Source organism: Nicotiana tomentosiformis, chromosome 4 (assembly GCF_000390325.3).
Source record: "Nicotiana tomentosiformis chromosome 4, ASM39032v3, whole genome shotgun sequence".
Lineage (NCBI taxonomy): Eukaryota > Viridiplantae > Streptophyta > Magnoliopsida > Solanales > Solanaceae > Nicotiana > Nicotiana tomentosiformis.
This window is the reverse complement of record NC_090815.1, coordinates 10,564,886-10,581,179: the sequence shown is the minus strand read 5'-3', so window position 1 is coordinate 10,581,179 and position 16,294 is coordinate 10,564,886. Positions and strand designations below refer to the sequence as shown.

The window sequence follows — 16,294 nt, the reverse complement described above, 5'->3', positions numbered from 1 at the left end:
CAAAACTTATTTAGGTCGGGTAATTAACTAAACGTGGATATTTTTGATAATAAAGTTTCATATAATGTAAAAGAATGTAAAAATCTCTTATCAGAATGACCAAAACTAGGGGATGGCATGTGGGCCGGGCCTGGTCCTAAGTGAGCTTCACGGGCCCGGTCCTAAGTGGTCAGGTCCTAAGTGGGTCGGTCCTAGGCGGGCCGGTCCTAAGCGGTCCCGGGCTTCGCGGGCTTCTCGTTGGAACCGGTCCGGGGCCGGGACCACGAACTAGCGATCCCGTGTTAAGTGGGTCGGTTCCGGGCCTAAACGGGCCCAAACGGTCCTAAGCGGGCCCAACAAAAACTTTCTATTTTTTAAATTATTTTTATACAAGTTAGAGAAAAAAATGGTAATAAAAATATCTAAGGCAATTCCTAGTAAATTATATTATAGAATTGTCACCTAAATTTTTTAATTCAAATTTAAAGACAAAAATATTGTAAAGAAATATTCAAAGCAATGCGTTATAATATATATACTATACTATATATATATCTTAAGACATATAAGCTATATTCGATTTACTATATATACATCTTAAGATTTATACATTAATATTTGATTTATATACTATATATACATCTTAAGATATATATATATATATATATATATATATATACACTATCGAATATGGCTTAAGATATCTCTCTCTCTCTCTCTCTCTCTATATATATATATATATATATATATATATATATATATATATATATATATATATATGTATAGCTTAAGGTATATAAAAAGACAAAAATATTGTAAAGAGATATTCAAAGCAATGCGTTATATTTTTATTATAGCATTAAAATATCATGGCAATATCTTTCTTAGTCTTCCTCCCCCTATGGAATGAGCACAACAAGGTGCTAATACCACCATTGAGAAGAAAAAGAAACTAATCAAGATGTGCCAAAATACAAGTTACATATTAATTTACATGGTATCTCTTACAAATTTTATAAATCCTTCAAGGTCCGGAGGAATTTCCGTTGGTGGTGGCGGAAATGAAGCTTGGTCATCACCGCTTCCAGGCGAAGCATCATCCTCCGCAAGTTCAGCTAGCATTTCTTCATAAGTTTCGTCTACCTCTGGTTGTGATTCAGCAAGTCCAAAATTTCTTCTTTCCGAACGGATCCAAATCTGAAAAGTACTGATTTTTCCAAGCTCTCCCTCATAGACGCTCTATAATCACCGAGTTGAAGTCTTGCTTGACTGAAAGCGCTCTCTGATGCCACTGTTGAAGCTTGAATAGTTAAAATATCTCGGGCCATCTTTGAAAGAATCGAAAAGTGTTTTTCTTTGTCCTTCCACCATTCCAAAATATTAAAGGAGCCGTCGGGATTCACTTCCTCAATTCCCTGTGACAAATAAATTTCAAGCTCATTTAGTTGTGAAGAATCACTAGTACTAGAACCCTGAGAACCCCTGAACCCTGCCCAAACACTAAGTGCTCTTACTCCCGCAGTTCTTTTAGATGATTGAGAACTAGAAGAAGAAGGAGTTAGAATATTTGGTCTAACATGATCTAATGCAACTTGATAAACATTATAAATAGTTTGAACATTTATTTTAATTGAGGCTATTGCGTCCGCAAGTGTAGACAATTCCTCATTCTCAAGTGCTAAACCATTATAAATAGTTTCATACCAAAATTGAGGACCTCCTAATTTGATAGTAGGATCTAACAATGCAGCAACACCATAAATAGGGGGAATATGGAAAAAATATTTTTTAATTTTTTTTCTCATGGAATCAATAGCAAGTTGATAAATTTTTCCACCATCTGAAAAATGATCAAACAAATTTGCAAGTTCTACAATATAAACTAAACAGTTAGAAATAGTAGGATAATATTGCCCAAAAAATTCATTTGTAGCAATATAAAATTTTTCTAAAAAATCTACAAGTATTTTAACATTAGCCCAATCAGCATTTGTAAGGTGCTCATCATCATCACTTACATGAGCATTAAACGTTGAGTTTATGGGGTTTCTATATTCATATGCAACAACTAAACTTGCATACATGTAATTCCATCTAGTTGGACAAGGTTTAGGAACCTTTCTTTCTCTTAGGCCAAATTCATCGCATCTTTTACAATATTCTCTAAGTCTACTTCTACGGTTTGAATAAAAAAGCCAATTAAGAGCCATTTTAACCTTTTCAATTTCAACATTTAAAATTCGCATACCATCACCCACAATTAAAAAGTAAATATGATAAATACATCTAACATGAAAAATGTTACTAAATGCAGGACTTAGTGTAGTGGTAAGCAAGACTATAATATTTGTGTTACTAGTAGCATTATCCATTGAAACTGACATTATTTTATCACTAATGCAAAAATATCTACAAATACATGTAACATGAAAAATGTTACTAAATGCAGGACTTAGTGTAGTGGTAAGCAAGGCTACAACATTTATGTTACTAGTAGCATTATCCATTGAAACTGATATTATTTTATCACTAATGCAAAAATATCTACAAATATCCGTAATCGTGCTAGAAATAAACTGCCATGTGTGACGTGAATTAATTATTCTATAAGCAATAATGTGCTTTTGCATTATTCAATCCTCATCAATCCAATGACTGGTAACAGTAAGGTAATCACAGTCATTACCACTTCTACCAATATCAGTTGTAATAGCAATACGACAATTTATATGAGTAAATAAATAGCGCAAATATTATTCATATTCATGTTTATAATTATAAATATCACTCTTTACGGTTGTGCGAGGAAAATCTTTATAAGTAGGATTATAAACTTTTCTAATATAATGCACAAAGTGAGGGTTAGAAGGAAAACTATAGGGTAAGCACATAACAGTAACCATTTTTGCCAATTCTTCCCGATCTTTTTTTGGATCATAATATAAAATACCACCGGTAACAGTGTTAATTTCCGGTTGAAATTGATTTAACCCGGTACTAAGGTCAACCTGACTAGGTGCACTTGTCCCCTCGGCCAAAGCTTTCATACGAAAATATCTAGCTTTGTCTTGAGGGTGTAGCAATATGTGTCTAGTCAAACTTCCCGTCCCCCCGACTTCCAACATATTTAAAAACTAACTCTTTGCCACAAGTTTTACACTTAGCCCTATTTTTTTCTCTTAGTTGAGTAAAAATGGCCAAACAAGAGATATTTCTGTCCGTTTAGAAGGTTGTCTAGAAAAAGTAGGGGCAGTAACAAGAGGGTCAGACGGGGGATCATTTGGATTATTATTAGTTGGGTTAACTTCAGGAGCAGGACTAGTAGGTGTATCGTCATCTGGTTGCATTTCATCAAAATCTATTTCTTCATCATCATTTTCATCAATAGTTGGATTACCATAAAGAGCATTCATATATTCATGGTTTAATTGTTCACCGGGTGCAATATTATGGCAAAATTAACTCTCGGTAAATTGTAATAAACTATTATCGCTATCAAGAATAGCAGGTGTAGGACGGGTAACAGGTTTCGGCCGAGGAGTCGGGGGAAGTGGAGGAGGAACAGATTGGCCACTAGATTCACCACTCTTGAATTTTTTCTTATTTTTACTAAATATTTTTTTAGGGAATAAGCCATCTTAATTAATCAAGCAAAGTAAATAAAACAAACAAAATTATAATATTAAAACTTAAGAGTTGGAACGAGTTTACCGAATTGACGAACAACTTGTTGAAAAATAATTATTGTTGAAGACTTGAAGACTTCAATTCACCAACTTCACAATTTTGCACAAATTGTAACAATTAAGTAAGCAATTGAGAGAGATTGAGAGAGATTGATGATTTTGTGAGAAAAATGAAAGAATGAGGGGGTATTTATAGTTGAAAATAGGGAAAAAGTGTAATTATAAAAAGTTTGGAGTTAAAACAAAATTTGGGGGGTTAAATGGCTATTTTGCAAATAGCCAACGGTTATTTTGGCAGACCAAACGGCTAGTTTTTAAATGGCCAAACGGTCAATTTTATTTTTTAATTAAAATTATCCGTTGGGCCCGTTTAGGACAGTTTGAACCGGCCCACTTCTGAGCCGGTCCCGGTCTCGCGAGCCTCCCATATGAGACCGGCCCACTACCCGACCCACCACCCCACGGTCCCGGTCCTATCCGGTTAGGATCACCGTCCATATGGGCTTGCGGTCCTGGGCCGATCCCGATACCGGCCCACATGCCACCCCTAACCAAAACAAAGAAAGGTTGCAGCCCAACACTAGCAGCGGATCTTTATTCTAGTATTTCCTTTCACACTGTAATTCCTTTCAATTGTTACTAACTTATAGTTAATAAAATATTTTTGTTGAGATTCAAACTCAAGATCTTTGCTAACTAAATGGATACTCTAATCAACTAAGCTACAAGAGTTTATTGCTCTCTTGTTTCAGCTTAAAATAATTGATCTCTTATTTCATAGATTTGCTATAAGATTCAAATACAACTACGAATAGTAAATTTGTTAAAAATATATCTGCTGATGGTAAATATACTGTAACCTGTCAATGGCCCTGCCAAAACCTTGCTCAATTGCTTAGTAATGCTTTGCTCTAATAGAGCTTAAATAAGGACCATGTGGCTTTGTAAGTTATTAATCTAGAGAATCCTAGGCAACGTCGCATCGTGGTAGTGCTAAAATATTCACATGAGTACATCTCATTCGAATAAGACATTTGGAATAAGTTGGACTATTGACTGGAAAATGGAAATGGAGTTCTCTACCTACTTGATTTTTTCTTTTAAAATTGTTCGTCAATTTAATTAGATCTAATTCATGTGAACATATATAAATATTGTTGACTAACAGTGAAGCAATTTAGACCAACTAATTAGATAATGTTAACTCGCTGCTATTAGCTTACTATAATACAAGGGGAAAAAATAAGTTATCAGGAAAAAATAATAGTTAAAAATAGTAACCTTCGGCTAGATTTTTTTTTTGATTTTTATCATTTTGAAATAATAAATATTAAACTACCCCACATATGTGTGCTAATTTTATGAGTTGTTGACCCTATTTTATTTGCCTAGTTTTTAATATTATGCGAAGAAATAAATGACTCATCCTATTCAAAATTTGCTTCAGTCAATTCGGATTGGATTAAGACGGATTGGACTAACAAGATTAATGTTTTTTGAGATTTTTACATAAATAGCCGGTCATATTCATTGTGTATTTTTTTTAATCATATACATCGTTTATACATTGAGTCCATTTCTCATATGGTCACTGAACTAATAGAAATTGTCTATGAAAGTCATTTTACTTTGTTTTGTAACTGAAAAGTCATTATACTTTGCACATTGTAACTCAAAAGTCACTCAGCACTTTTAAGGCATTATTAAATATTATTTTTCATATTTTTTTTCAGCCCAACCATTTAGAATATCAAAAACCCATTTAAATCATGACTCGGTCGTTCCATGATCCGGCCCATTTTCTCTTATTTCTGTTATAAAAAACATAAATATTACTTTGCTAAAGTGTATTATATTGGTTCTCAATATAGTTATACTGAATGTATACATTGGTTTAAGCTAGAGAATAAGAAATTAATCTTAACAAACTAGAGAAGTTAAATTTGAAAGTGAAACAAGAAAATTAGCAGCTTTGAAGTGGAAGAAAATAAAAAAGAGGAAGGAAAAATGAAGAAAAATTATTTATGCTTGAAATTTTGATTGAGAAATATTACTAAAAGAGTTAATTAAAAGACAACATCCTCGATGTTTTAGAACAAGAACGCGCATTGCTTATAGTAAAGATAATATTACTAGAAGACCATTTCTAGCCGAACTAATTTAATACTTTGCTTAAACCAGTATGTTGAAAACCAAGATAATTAACAGCAAAGTAATATTTACATTTTTTGTAACAAAAATAAGAGAAAGTGGATCGGGTCAAAGAGCGGGTTGAGTCACGGTTTAAATGGGTATTTTTTTTATTGTTTAAATGATTGAGTTAAAAAAAATATGAAAAAAAATATTTAATATGCCCTAAATGTGTTGAGTGACTTTTGAGTTATAATGTGCAAAGTATGATGACTTTTCAGTTATAAAACAAAGTAAAGTGACTTTCATAAACAATTTCTATTAGTTCAATGACTATGAGAAATGGACTCTACGTAATTATACACGTGTAATACATAAATTATGCATATATTATACCTCTAGCTATTTTTAATTTAAGCGATTGGATGGACGGCTATTAGGTTTATTCTTCATGTTTTTTTCCCACATGCCACAATGCTGATTGCGGAAAAAGTGTTACAATTTCCATTCATGGGCGAAGCGAAGCTACATTGTCATAAGAGTGGTCAATTGACCACCCTGGATCATCTTTCGTCGAAAAATTATACTTTGTATATAGGTAAAATATTAAATTTTAGAGATATATGAAACACCCTTTTTCGAAGAATATTTTTCACTTCTTTCAAGTTTGAACACCCTTTGTGGGAAATATTTTTTCACTTCTTTCAAGTTTGAACACCATTGGATAAATTTCTGGCTTCGCCGCTGTTTTCATTATTGACAACATATGAAAGAAATTAAAAATTACTTACACAAACTCGTTAATCTACCCATCTCATATTGATAAACTGGAATTAAAATTGAGAAAGTAGAAGGATGACCAAATACGAAATAAAGCAAAAAAAGAAAGAAAGAAGGAATTTCCAAGATTGTATTAGTTCAACCCGTTTGAGGATCACGATATTTTCGTTTGGGTGGAGGTTCTGATCGTCGTGCATGTATTGCTATTTTTCGATGTGTTATTATACGTTTTCTATATTCCATTACATACACCCCTCCATTTTCTGGTTCATGTTTTGCTACCATTTTCTGGCCTTGTGCATTTTCTGGTTTAGGATCTTTCACCACCTGCTCTTGTCCTTGTCCTTGTCCTTGTCCTTGTGCAGCATTTTCTGGTTCATCTATTACTACCACTACTTCTTGGGCTTGTGTAATTTCTGATTCCTCTATTTCCACTACTGGTTTTTGGCCGTTCTCATTTTCTGGTTCAGACAAAACTGAAGTAATAATATATACCCAAATCAGTTCACAATACAACGATAACAGGTTAGGATATACAGTGCGGAACCAAGATTTATATAAGGAGATTTAAAGAAAATACTAGAATGTCATAGTTGAGATTTAAATTTGTGACTAAAGGCAATGTTTGAACCCTTTTTTCCTCGGGGATTCAACATTTTATATATATAATCATCACTGATAAATCAACTAGCGCTGCCTTTGGTTGGTGTTTGAATCATCACTGATAAATCAACAATAACAACAAACCTAGTTAATTTCATGAGTGAGGCTTGGCAGAGGTATATTTATAGCCTATTTTATGGGGCACACGAACTCATAGTTTCTTTGGCAAACTAGGTTTTTTATGTATATATTTATTATAATTGATCTAATATTATCTGATGACACTCATGTTCTAAAGAAGCTAAATGGTGCTCTTGGTTAAATACTTAAATTTTTACCTAAAGGAGGAGGGATCAATTTTCACTTAAACACTTTTTTTTTCCTCCTATCTTTAGTGATGTACCCATATTTTAAAAATTTTAGATCCGCCTTTAGGATCCGGGAGGGTAGAGTATACGCAAACCTTATCCTTAACTTGTTAAGATAAAGAGACTTTTCCGATAGACCGTCGACTCAAGAAAAGACGGAAAAAGAAAGCAGTAATAATTTTCATAATAAAATCCATAAAAACAAGATTATGGTCTTTCAACTCTTACCTTTGGCAGGTTTTCCACATGATATGAGGGATTCAAACAGAACTCTGATCCTGCTGCTCTTCATGTCTAGATCTCTGCAGTGAAGTTAGCGACTTTCTTTTCTGTGTATTGTAAATTTTGCCAAGGCTCAATATGCTTTATAGTATATAGGAATATTTAAAGGTAGAAAGGTTCATTTATTGTACTTGTTATTTTAATAGAGCATACAATCAACGTGTTTTTTTTAATCTAGATTCCAAGGAAACGCGACAACGACTAATATAATATTCGCAGCAGAGTACATCTCTTCCGAATAAGACATTTTGAGTAAGTTGGACTATTGACTGGAAATGGAGTCAATATTTTTAATCACGTTTTTCTAAAATATTTTATAAATATTTTAAATTATGAATTATTATGACTTACAATACTCTTCATGTAATTTCCGAAATCAAAATTTTATTTTCAGACTTAAAAATCTATGTTCAAATTCACGGTCAAAGTTTTGACCGTCGTACTACGGATTATGTCAATATTTTTGAAACGGAAGAGTATTCAATTTAATTGGAGTACAATTATTCTTGCTACATACACTGTACTCTTCTTATTATTAACCAGTCTTTCAGAAGTGCGGATCCACATAACAGGTGCACGTGTGCATGCAGATTTAGAATTTCTAAAATATGAAAACACTGCTAAAGAAAGGAGAAAAAAAGGTATTAAGTGAGAATTAATCTTTATTTCTCTGGGTAAATAACTTAGTATTCAACCAAATGTATCATTCAAACTTTGTGGAGATACATACATAAAATATCCACAAAGTTTTGATGAAAATGTATCATTCTATTAAAATAATTCAGAAGATACATACATAAAATATCTAATTTTGATGAAAATACTATAAATTCACGTGATCCATAAACTATTCTATTAATCCGCCCACGACCCATGTGCACGTGTACAGATTGTTAGAATGGAATCATGTGATTTTCGATAGAAATTCATTGCTCTAAACTCTAATTTGTATTATCTAATTGCTTGAATCTGTGTTAGTTATTTATCACCATTGCATTAGAAAATATTACTTCTAATAACCACTCTCCTTCGATATCTTTTTAAGTATATTTTGGGGGGATTATTTTCCTTTATTATTATTCTTCAATGTGAATGTGAACGCGTGTTGATTATAAATAGTTGAACAAGGTGACACTCGACAACAAAATATTCATTACCTTGCATAGATTATATATATGTTTGACTAGTTACATAGACCTAATCATTTTTGCAAGAAATAGATTTGAGATTGTTATACATGGACTTAAAGTCACCATCAAAAGGAAAAAAGGACTCAATTCGACTACAATGATCTAGAATGTACTGGATTAGAACTCATGCGTTTTAACTATGAGAATTTTTTCGTTGGAATTGATATTTGCTAATTTATTTAACGGCAAAGGTCCAAATATACTCTTGTATTTTAAAAAATAGTGTAAGAATATCCCTCGTTATACTATTGAGCTATTTATACCCTTGCAGTCATATTTTGAGTTCAAATATATCCCTCATTTAAACGGAGGAACACGTGTCATCGTCCTGTTAACCAATTCTAAATATCTCTTAATTAATTAAAAAGACCCATTATTTGGTACCCAAAAAGTAATTTTTTAAAGCAATTGTTTTTTGTTTGTAAAAACTGAAAAAAACTGATATTTTTTACTAAAAACTAAAAAAACCAAAATATTTTCTAAAACAATATTTTTGTAAAAACTGAAAAAAAAAACATTGAAAAGCAATTAAAAATTATAAAAAACTGAATAGTTTTTTACTAAAAACTGAAAAATTCGAAAATAGTTTTTTTCAGTTTTTAGAAAAATATTTCTTTAAAAAAAACTGAAAAATAATTTCTAAAGCAAATATTTTTGTAAAAACTCAAAAAAAAACTGAAAAATAATTTTCTAAAGTAATTAAAAACTGAAAAAAACTGAATTTTTTTAAACTAAAAACTGAAAAGAAAAAAAAAGAAAATGTTTATTTTTTCAATTTTTACAAAAACATTGCTTTAGAAAATTATTTTTCAGTTTTTTGTTTTCAGTTTTTACAAAAATATTGTTTTAGAAAATATTTTTCAGTTTTTTTAAAGCGATTTTTTTGTAAAAACTGAAAAAGAAATATTTTCGTTTTCTTCAGTTTTTAGTAAAAAATAATTTAGTTTTTTTCAGTTTTTATAAAAAAAATTGCTTTAGAAAATTACTTTTTGGGTACCAAATAATGGGTCTTTTTAATTAATTAGGAGATATTTAGAATTGACCAACAAGACAATGACACGTGTCCCTCCATTTAAATGATGGGTATATTTGAACCCAAAGTATGACTGCAGGGGTATAGATAGCTCAATAGTATAACGAGGGGTATTCTTAGACCATTTTCGAAAGTAAAGGGGTATATTTAGACCTTTGCCGTTTATTTAATTACTAAAAACTTTCTCTCTCACATAAAAGCCAACCAGCCACCAACAAAACCCATGCATTTTCCACCTTAACCTTAATACAATATATCTTTTTTAGTATGTCCGAAAAAAGGATTTATTTTTGAATTTGAAAATGATTTAACTTAAAATTTTTATTTTACCCTTAATAATAACTTTATACAAAAGCCTTAATGCCGTACAAATTTTATCACTTGTTTAAGGCCATAACACATCAATACATGATCACATAAAATAAAACGGAGGAGTATGATATTTACAACTAAAAATCCGAAAATAATATAAGATATTCCTTCTTTTTTTTTTACACTTCATGATTGAAATTAAAAACTAAATTTCACTCACCAGCGACCAAGTTGATTGCTGAAGCACACAAAGTTACTATAGTTTCTTTTGTTGACAACTTATGAAAGAAATTAAAAATCAACAAACTCATTCAGAAGAAACTCTATCCTAATTCTAAGACTCAAGGAGATCTGCTTAGAGATAGAGAAGACGAAGAAAACCTAGAAGTAGTCGTGTATTCTGTCCACATAAAAGTTAAGGGTCATTTGGATGAGTTTATGATAAAATAAATTATATAGTTAGTGGGTTAGGTAAATAAAATATAAGGGAACATAGTTAGTGAGTTAGATGAGAGGAATATAGTATAAGGGAACATAGTTAGTGGGTTAGGTGGGAGACACATAGAAAAATTTCCAATTAATACAAAGAATATAATACAAAGCAATGAATAAGACACACAGAAAAATTTCCAATTAGATTTCTTCTTCAATTTCGTACATGGTATCAGAGCAATAAGCTCGATCCAACAGTCGAACCATCAAATCCATTTACATCAGATTTATCATCATAATCAGTAACTTAAAATGCCTGAAACAACCTATCACATCTACTGGTGATACGAGAAATGCTGCAAAACCAGTCAACTATGATATCAATCACCCTTATCATCTCAACAACTCTAATTCACCACGAATGACTCTAGTCAACACTGTGTTTGATGGAAGAGGATACCGAGGGTGGAAGAGATCTATTCTCCTGTCTTTGTCAGCCAAGAAGAAACTTGGTTTCATCAATGGAGTATGTCAATCTCTAGATCATGAACAATGGAGTTGCGTGAATGACATGGTCATCCCTTGGATCCTAAATGCTCTCTTAAAGGATGTTGTAGACATTGTGATATACTCCAAAACTGCAAAAGAGCTTTGGGACAGCCTGGAGAAGAGATTTGGGAGATCAAATGGAGCCAAACTTTATCATCTGCAGAAGGAGTTATTAGGTTTAGTACAGGAAAACAGTGACATTGCAGGATACTTCACTAAGCTCAAACGACTGTGGGATGAATTAGATGCATTAAATGTTATCATATATTGTTCATGTGTTTGTGTTTATGAAGGAAAGGAAAAGTTGACTAAGTCTCTTGAGGATCAGAGATTGATCCAATTCCTAATGGGATTAAATGGAATCTATGCACAAGCAAGAGGAAATATCCTAATGATGAACCATTTGCCTAGCATTGATATTGCTTATTCTGCTTATTCACATCTCTTGCAAGATGAAAATCAAATAGAAGTTTATACAAATGCACATTTTAATTCTGAATCAGTATAATTCATGGCAGTTGGAGAGGCCAAGCAGCATAATGCACAGCTTTTAGCTGATTTAAAGCTTTTATGATCACAAGACAAGGGAAGAATTATATGAAACTTAGAAACCAAACACAAAAAGGAGCAACCATAGCACCCAAATATAACAACTCAGGGCAAAAATTTGTTAAACCTCAACAAAGGTTTAAAGGGAAAAGGAAGTACAATCCAAATGTATCTTGTACTTATTGTGAAAAAACAGGATATACACAAGAGGACTGCTACAAAATTATTGGATTTCCAGAAGATTTTGAGTTCACCAATCACAAAGGTTATCAGAATCAAATTAAAGGAAATGCAGTCCTAACACATGAGGAACCTGAGAATTCAGCAGGACAAAGCACTAAGCTCAACAACGGTAATTTTAGACAGCAACTCAGCAAGGAATAAATTGTAGAAATGATGCACATGTATAAGCAGGCAAAGTTAGCACATGCAGAAAATACAGGAATCAATGTTAATGCAGTTGCTGGTACTATTTTAAAATACTCAGGTTCAATGTTTACTAGTCTAAAATCAGACACCTGGATCATTGATTCAGGTGCCTCAGAGCATATGTGTTTTGAACCTAATTCTTTTCTATTTCTAACACCACTTCATGTACCTTTGAATATCAGTTTACCTAACTCTTTCAAGGTGATTGTTACTTATATAGGGAGTATTTCTATTCTGCCAGGTCATATCTTGAACAATGTGTTACTTTTTCCATAATTCAAATATAACTTATCGTGAGTTAATAGGTTTTGTGTCAGTTCAAGTATGATATCCTATTCACATCTATTGGGTGTGTATTGCAGGGCCTTTTAATGAAGAGTCCACAAGTTTTTGGGGAAGTTAGAGAGGGACTCTACTTATTGGAACCAAGTAGTGTTGAGTCTAAGGGGATATTCAGTAGTAATGTACTTTCAATTCCAAAAGGAAGAAATTCCATTTCAGAGTCTGTTTCCTTTTCTAGTCCAGTTCAAGTTATTGCTACTCTTGATGTTAAACTTTGGCATGTAAGATTGGGACACCTCTCATTTTCAGCAATGAAGCATTTAGATTTCCTTCATTGTAATTTAAATCCTAAATTTATCTGTGATATTTGTCATGAGGCTAAGCAAATGAAGAATCTTTTTCTTGTCAGTAACATAAAATCCAAGCATATTTTTGAACTTATACATGTAGACACATGGGAGCCTTATAAGTCAAATACTTACAATGGATTCATATATTTCCTTACTATAGTAGATGACTATAGCAGAGGAACATGAACCTTTTTATTAAGTACAAAAAGCAATGCTTTTCCTATGCTTAAATCTTTTCTGTCTATGGTTGACATGCAATTCAATGTGAAAGTCTAAATGATAAGATCAGATAATGCATTAGAATTGGGAAAAGGTACACAAGAGGTAGCTTTCCTAGCTTCAGAAGGAATTCTGCACCAACTGTCTTGTGTAGCAACTCCTCAACATAATAGAATTGTTGAGAGGAAGCATAGACACCTCTTAGAGATTGCAAGAGGGTTAATGTTTCAATCCAAGCTACCTATGTCATATTGGGGTGAATCTATCCTAACTTCCACACATCTTATTAATAGGATGCCTTCTAGTGTTCTTAAAGGAAAGACACCATATGAGATTTTATTTCAAGAGAAGCTCAAGTATGATCATTTAAGGAATTTTGGATGCCTCTGTTATGTTTCTACAGTAGCCCAGGGAAGAGACAAGTTTGATGACAGGGCAACAACTTATATTTTGCTTAGTTATCCCCTTCATCAGAAGGCATATAAGCTATTAGAATTGTCCACAGGAAGAATATTTGTGTCAAGGGATGTGAAATTTCATGAATCACACTTCCCTTTTGTTGAAACTAACACATCACAACACCCTATATTCCCAAGCTCAACATTTACTACAGAACCTACTTATTCACCTTCATCACAGGATCAATCCTCACCCATCTCTTTAGAACCTGAAGTTTCTGATATTTTCTCCTCACCATCACCAAGTTCTTCATACACTCCTCCTCATCACCCATTGTCTACTAGCCCGGTTCATTTTCAATCTATCCTAGATACACCACACACTAACTCACCTGTTTTTATACCACTGAGAAAGTCAGGAAGAGTTTCCAATCAACCAGCCTACTTGAAAGATTATGTATGTAGTAACATTATGTTCACAAATATAGCAGCAACTTGTTTCACTCAACCAAGTAAGCCTAGAAAATTTTGTTTCTTTTCTCTGTCATCCAACAATCAACATGTGCTACAATCCCTCTATACTATCATAGAACCTAACAATTTTGGACAAGTTTGTTAACGTCCATGTTGGATAGAAGCTATGAATTCAGAGATTAAAGCTCTAGAAGATAACCACACATGGGATGTGGTTGAATTACCTAAAGGGAAAAGAGTTCTACTTTGCAAATAAGTATACAAGGTAAATCATTTGTCAGGTGGAAGGATTGAAGGTTGAAGGAAAGGCTGGTGGTCAGGGGAGATATCCAAAGAGAAGGAATAGATTATATTGAGACTTTTTCACCAATGATGAAAATGACAACCATAAAGTGTTTACTCACCATTGCAGCCAAAAGAGACTAGAATGTGTATCAATTGGATGTCAATAATGCATTTTTTCATGGTAATCTACAAGAGGAAGTGTATATGAGGTCAGGTTTAATACCTCTTAGTCCTAAGTATATTTGTTTACTAAGGAAGTCATTATATGGTTTAAAGCAAGCTTCCAAGCAATGGTATGCTAGGCTTACATGAGCTTTGAGTTTTAAGGGGTATTCTTCATCGTTAAACGATTACTCACTATTCTTTAAATGCAGAGGAAACATAATTTCTATCCTAGCTGTCTATGTAGATGACATGCTGCTTACTGGAGATGACTTAGAAGAAATTCAGCATATTAAGGGTTTTCTAAATAGTGAGTACAAGGTAAAAAATCTAGGAGACATACATTATTTTTCAGGGATAGAAATTCTACGAGAAAATGAAGGTTTTATTGTAAGCCAAAGGAGATTTATCTTGGATATGCTGTAGGAATTTGATGTCTCCCATTTGCCTTGAGTCAGTTCTCCTCTTGATCCTTCCTCAAAGCTTCAAGCTGATGATGGGCATCCTTTGCAATATCCAACAGTATTTCGTCATCTGGTTGGAAAGTTGAACTATCTCACTAACACTCGCCTGGACCTTTCTTTTGCGGTCCTTACCCTCAGTCAATACATGCAGAGACCCTGTAAGTCTCATTTCTCTGCTGCCTTACGAGTACTCAAATATTTGAGCTCTGATCATGGTCAAGGAATTCTTCTCTCAGCAGAACACTCATTCTCCTTACTTGCATTTTACGATGCTGATTGGGCCTCTTGCAAGGATTCTAGGAGGTCTGTCAGTGGATTCTTCATCACACTAGGAGGAGCACCCATTTCCTGGAAGTCAAAGAAACAAGTGTCAATCTCTCTATCTTCTGCAGAGGCAGAATATAGATCTATGAGAAGAGTAACTGCTGAACTTACATGGTTAGTTCGACTCCTTGAACATCTCCCAACACTAGTAAGTCTTCCCATACCTCTTCATTCTGACAGCAAGGCAACCATTCACATCGCCCGTAATCCCGTTTTCTACGAACACACAAAACATGTTGAGATTAACTATCATTTTGTGCCTCAACAGTTCCTTTCCGGTTTAATTATCCTTTCTTTTGTTCCATCTAAAGACCAACTGGCGGATCTCTTCACAAAGACACTTTGTGGGGTTTCTCACTCCGAGATTTTGAGCAAGTTAGGGGTCACAAAGTTACCCTCTAACTTGAGGGGGGTATTGGGAAGAAGAAACCGTATCCTAATTCTAAGACTCATGGATAGAGAAGAATGGTGAATAAGAAGAAGACCTAGAAGTAGTTGTGTATTCTGCCCACAGAAAAGTTAAGAGTCCTTTGGATATATTTATGATATGATAAATTATATAGTTAGTGAGTTAGGTGAATAGAATATAAGAGAACCTAGTTAGTGGGTTAGATGAGAGGAATATAATATAAGGGAACAAAGTTAGTAGGTTAGTTGGAAGGAATAAATATTTCTGTTATTGCATATGCTAATTTGTACATATACATGTACAAAGCATTAAATAAGACAAAACGGAAAATTTTCCAATTAGATTTCTTTTTCAATTTCGTACACATCATTAGATTGATAAACCGCAACTAAAATAAGAAAGGGGAAGGATGACCAAATACAAAGTTTTTGCAATAATAAAATTTGCCAACCAATTAAACACCACCTTAAAAGTTTAATCAAATTAACAACAATATTGGAATATAATTTCCAAGTATTGTATCATGAGTTCAACCAGTCTTAGGAATAGGATCCATTGGTTTGACTGAAGGTGTTGGTTGAACTGAAGGTTCTGCCACTGGTGGT

The 16,294-nt window shown here is 33.1% G+C and overlaps 1 protein-coding gene and 1 long non-coding RNA gene across 2 annotated transcripts; both read right to left on the bottom strand.

The window, feature by feature from the left end:
* Nucleotides 1-6,515: 6,515 nt before the first annotated feature.
* LOC104094512 (uncharacterized) lies at nt 6,516-7,906 on the bottom strand. Its single transcript, XM_009600463.4, has 2 exons — nt 7,775-7,906; nt 6,516-7,051 (listed from the first exon to the last, which is right to left on the bottom strand). Exons 1-2 carry the CDS (start codon nt 7,836-7,838, stop codon nt 6,714-6,716), a joined length of 402 nt encoding a protein of 133 aa, XP_009598758.1. The 5' UTR covers nt 7,839-7,906; the 3' UTR covers nt 6,516-6,713.
* Nucleotides 7,907-11,423: 3,517 nt separating this feature from the next.
* On the bottom strand, nt 11,424-15,897 carry LOC138908866 (uncharacterized). Its single transcript, XR_011415258.1, has 2 exons — nt 15,392-15,897; nt 11,424-15,304 (listed from the first exon to the last, which is right to left on the bottom strand). It is a non-coding gene; the product is annotated as an uncharacterized lncRNA (long non-coding RNA).
* Nucleotides 15,898-16,294: the final 397 nt, after the last annotated feature.

Excerpts from the sequence above, each read along its gene's own strand:
- LOC104094512 (XM_009600463.4), bottom strand. The coding sequence starts at position 7,838 with ATGAAGAGCAGCAGGATCAGAGTTCTGTTTGAATCCCTCATATCATGT. Across the intron at positions 7,052-7,774 it reads ATGTGGAAAACCTGCCAAAG|TTTTGTCTGAACCAGAAAAT; the intron begins GTAAGAGTTGAA and ends TTATTACTTCAG.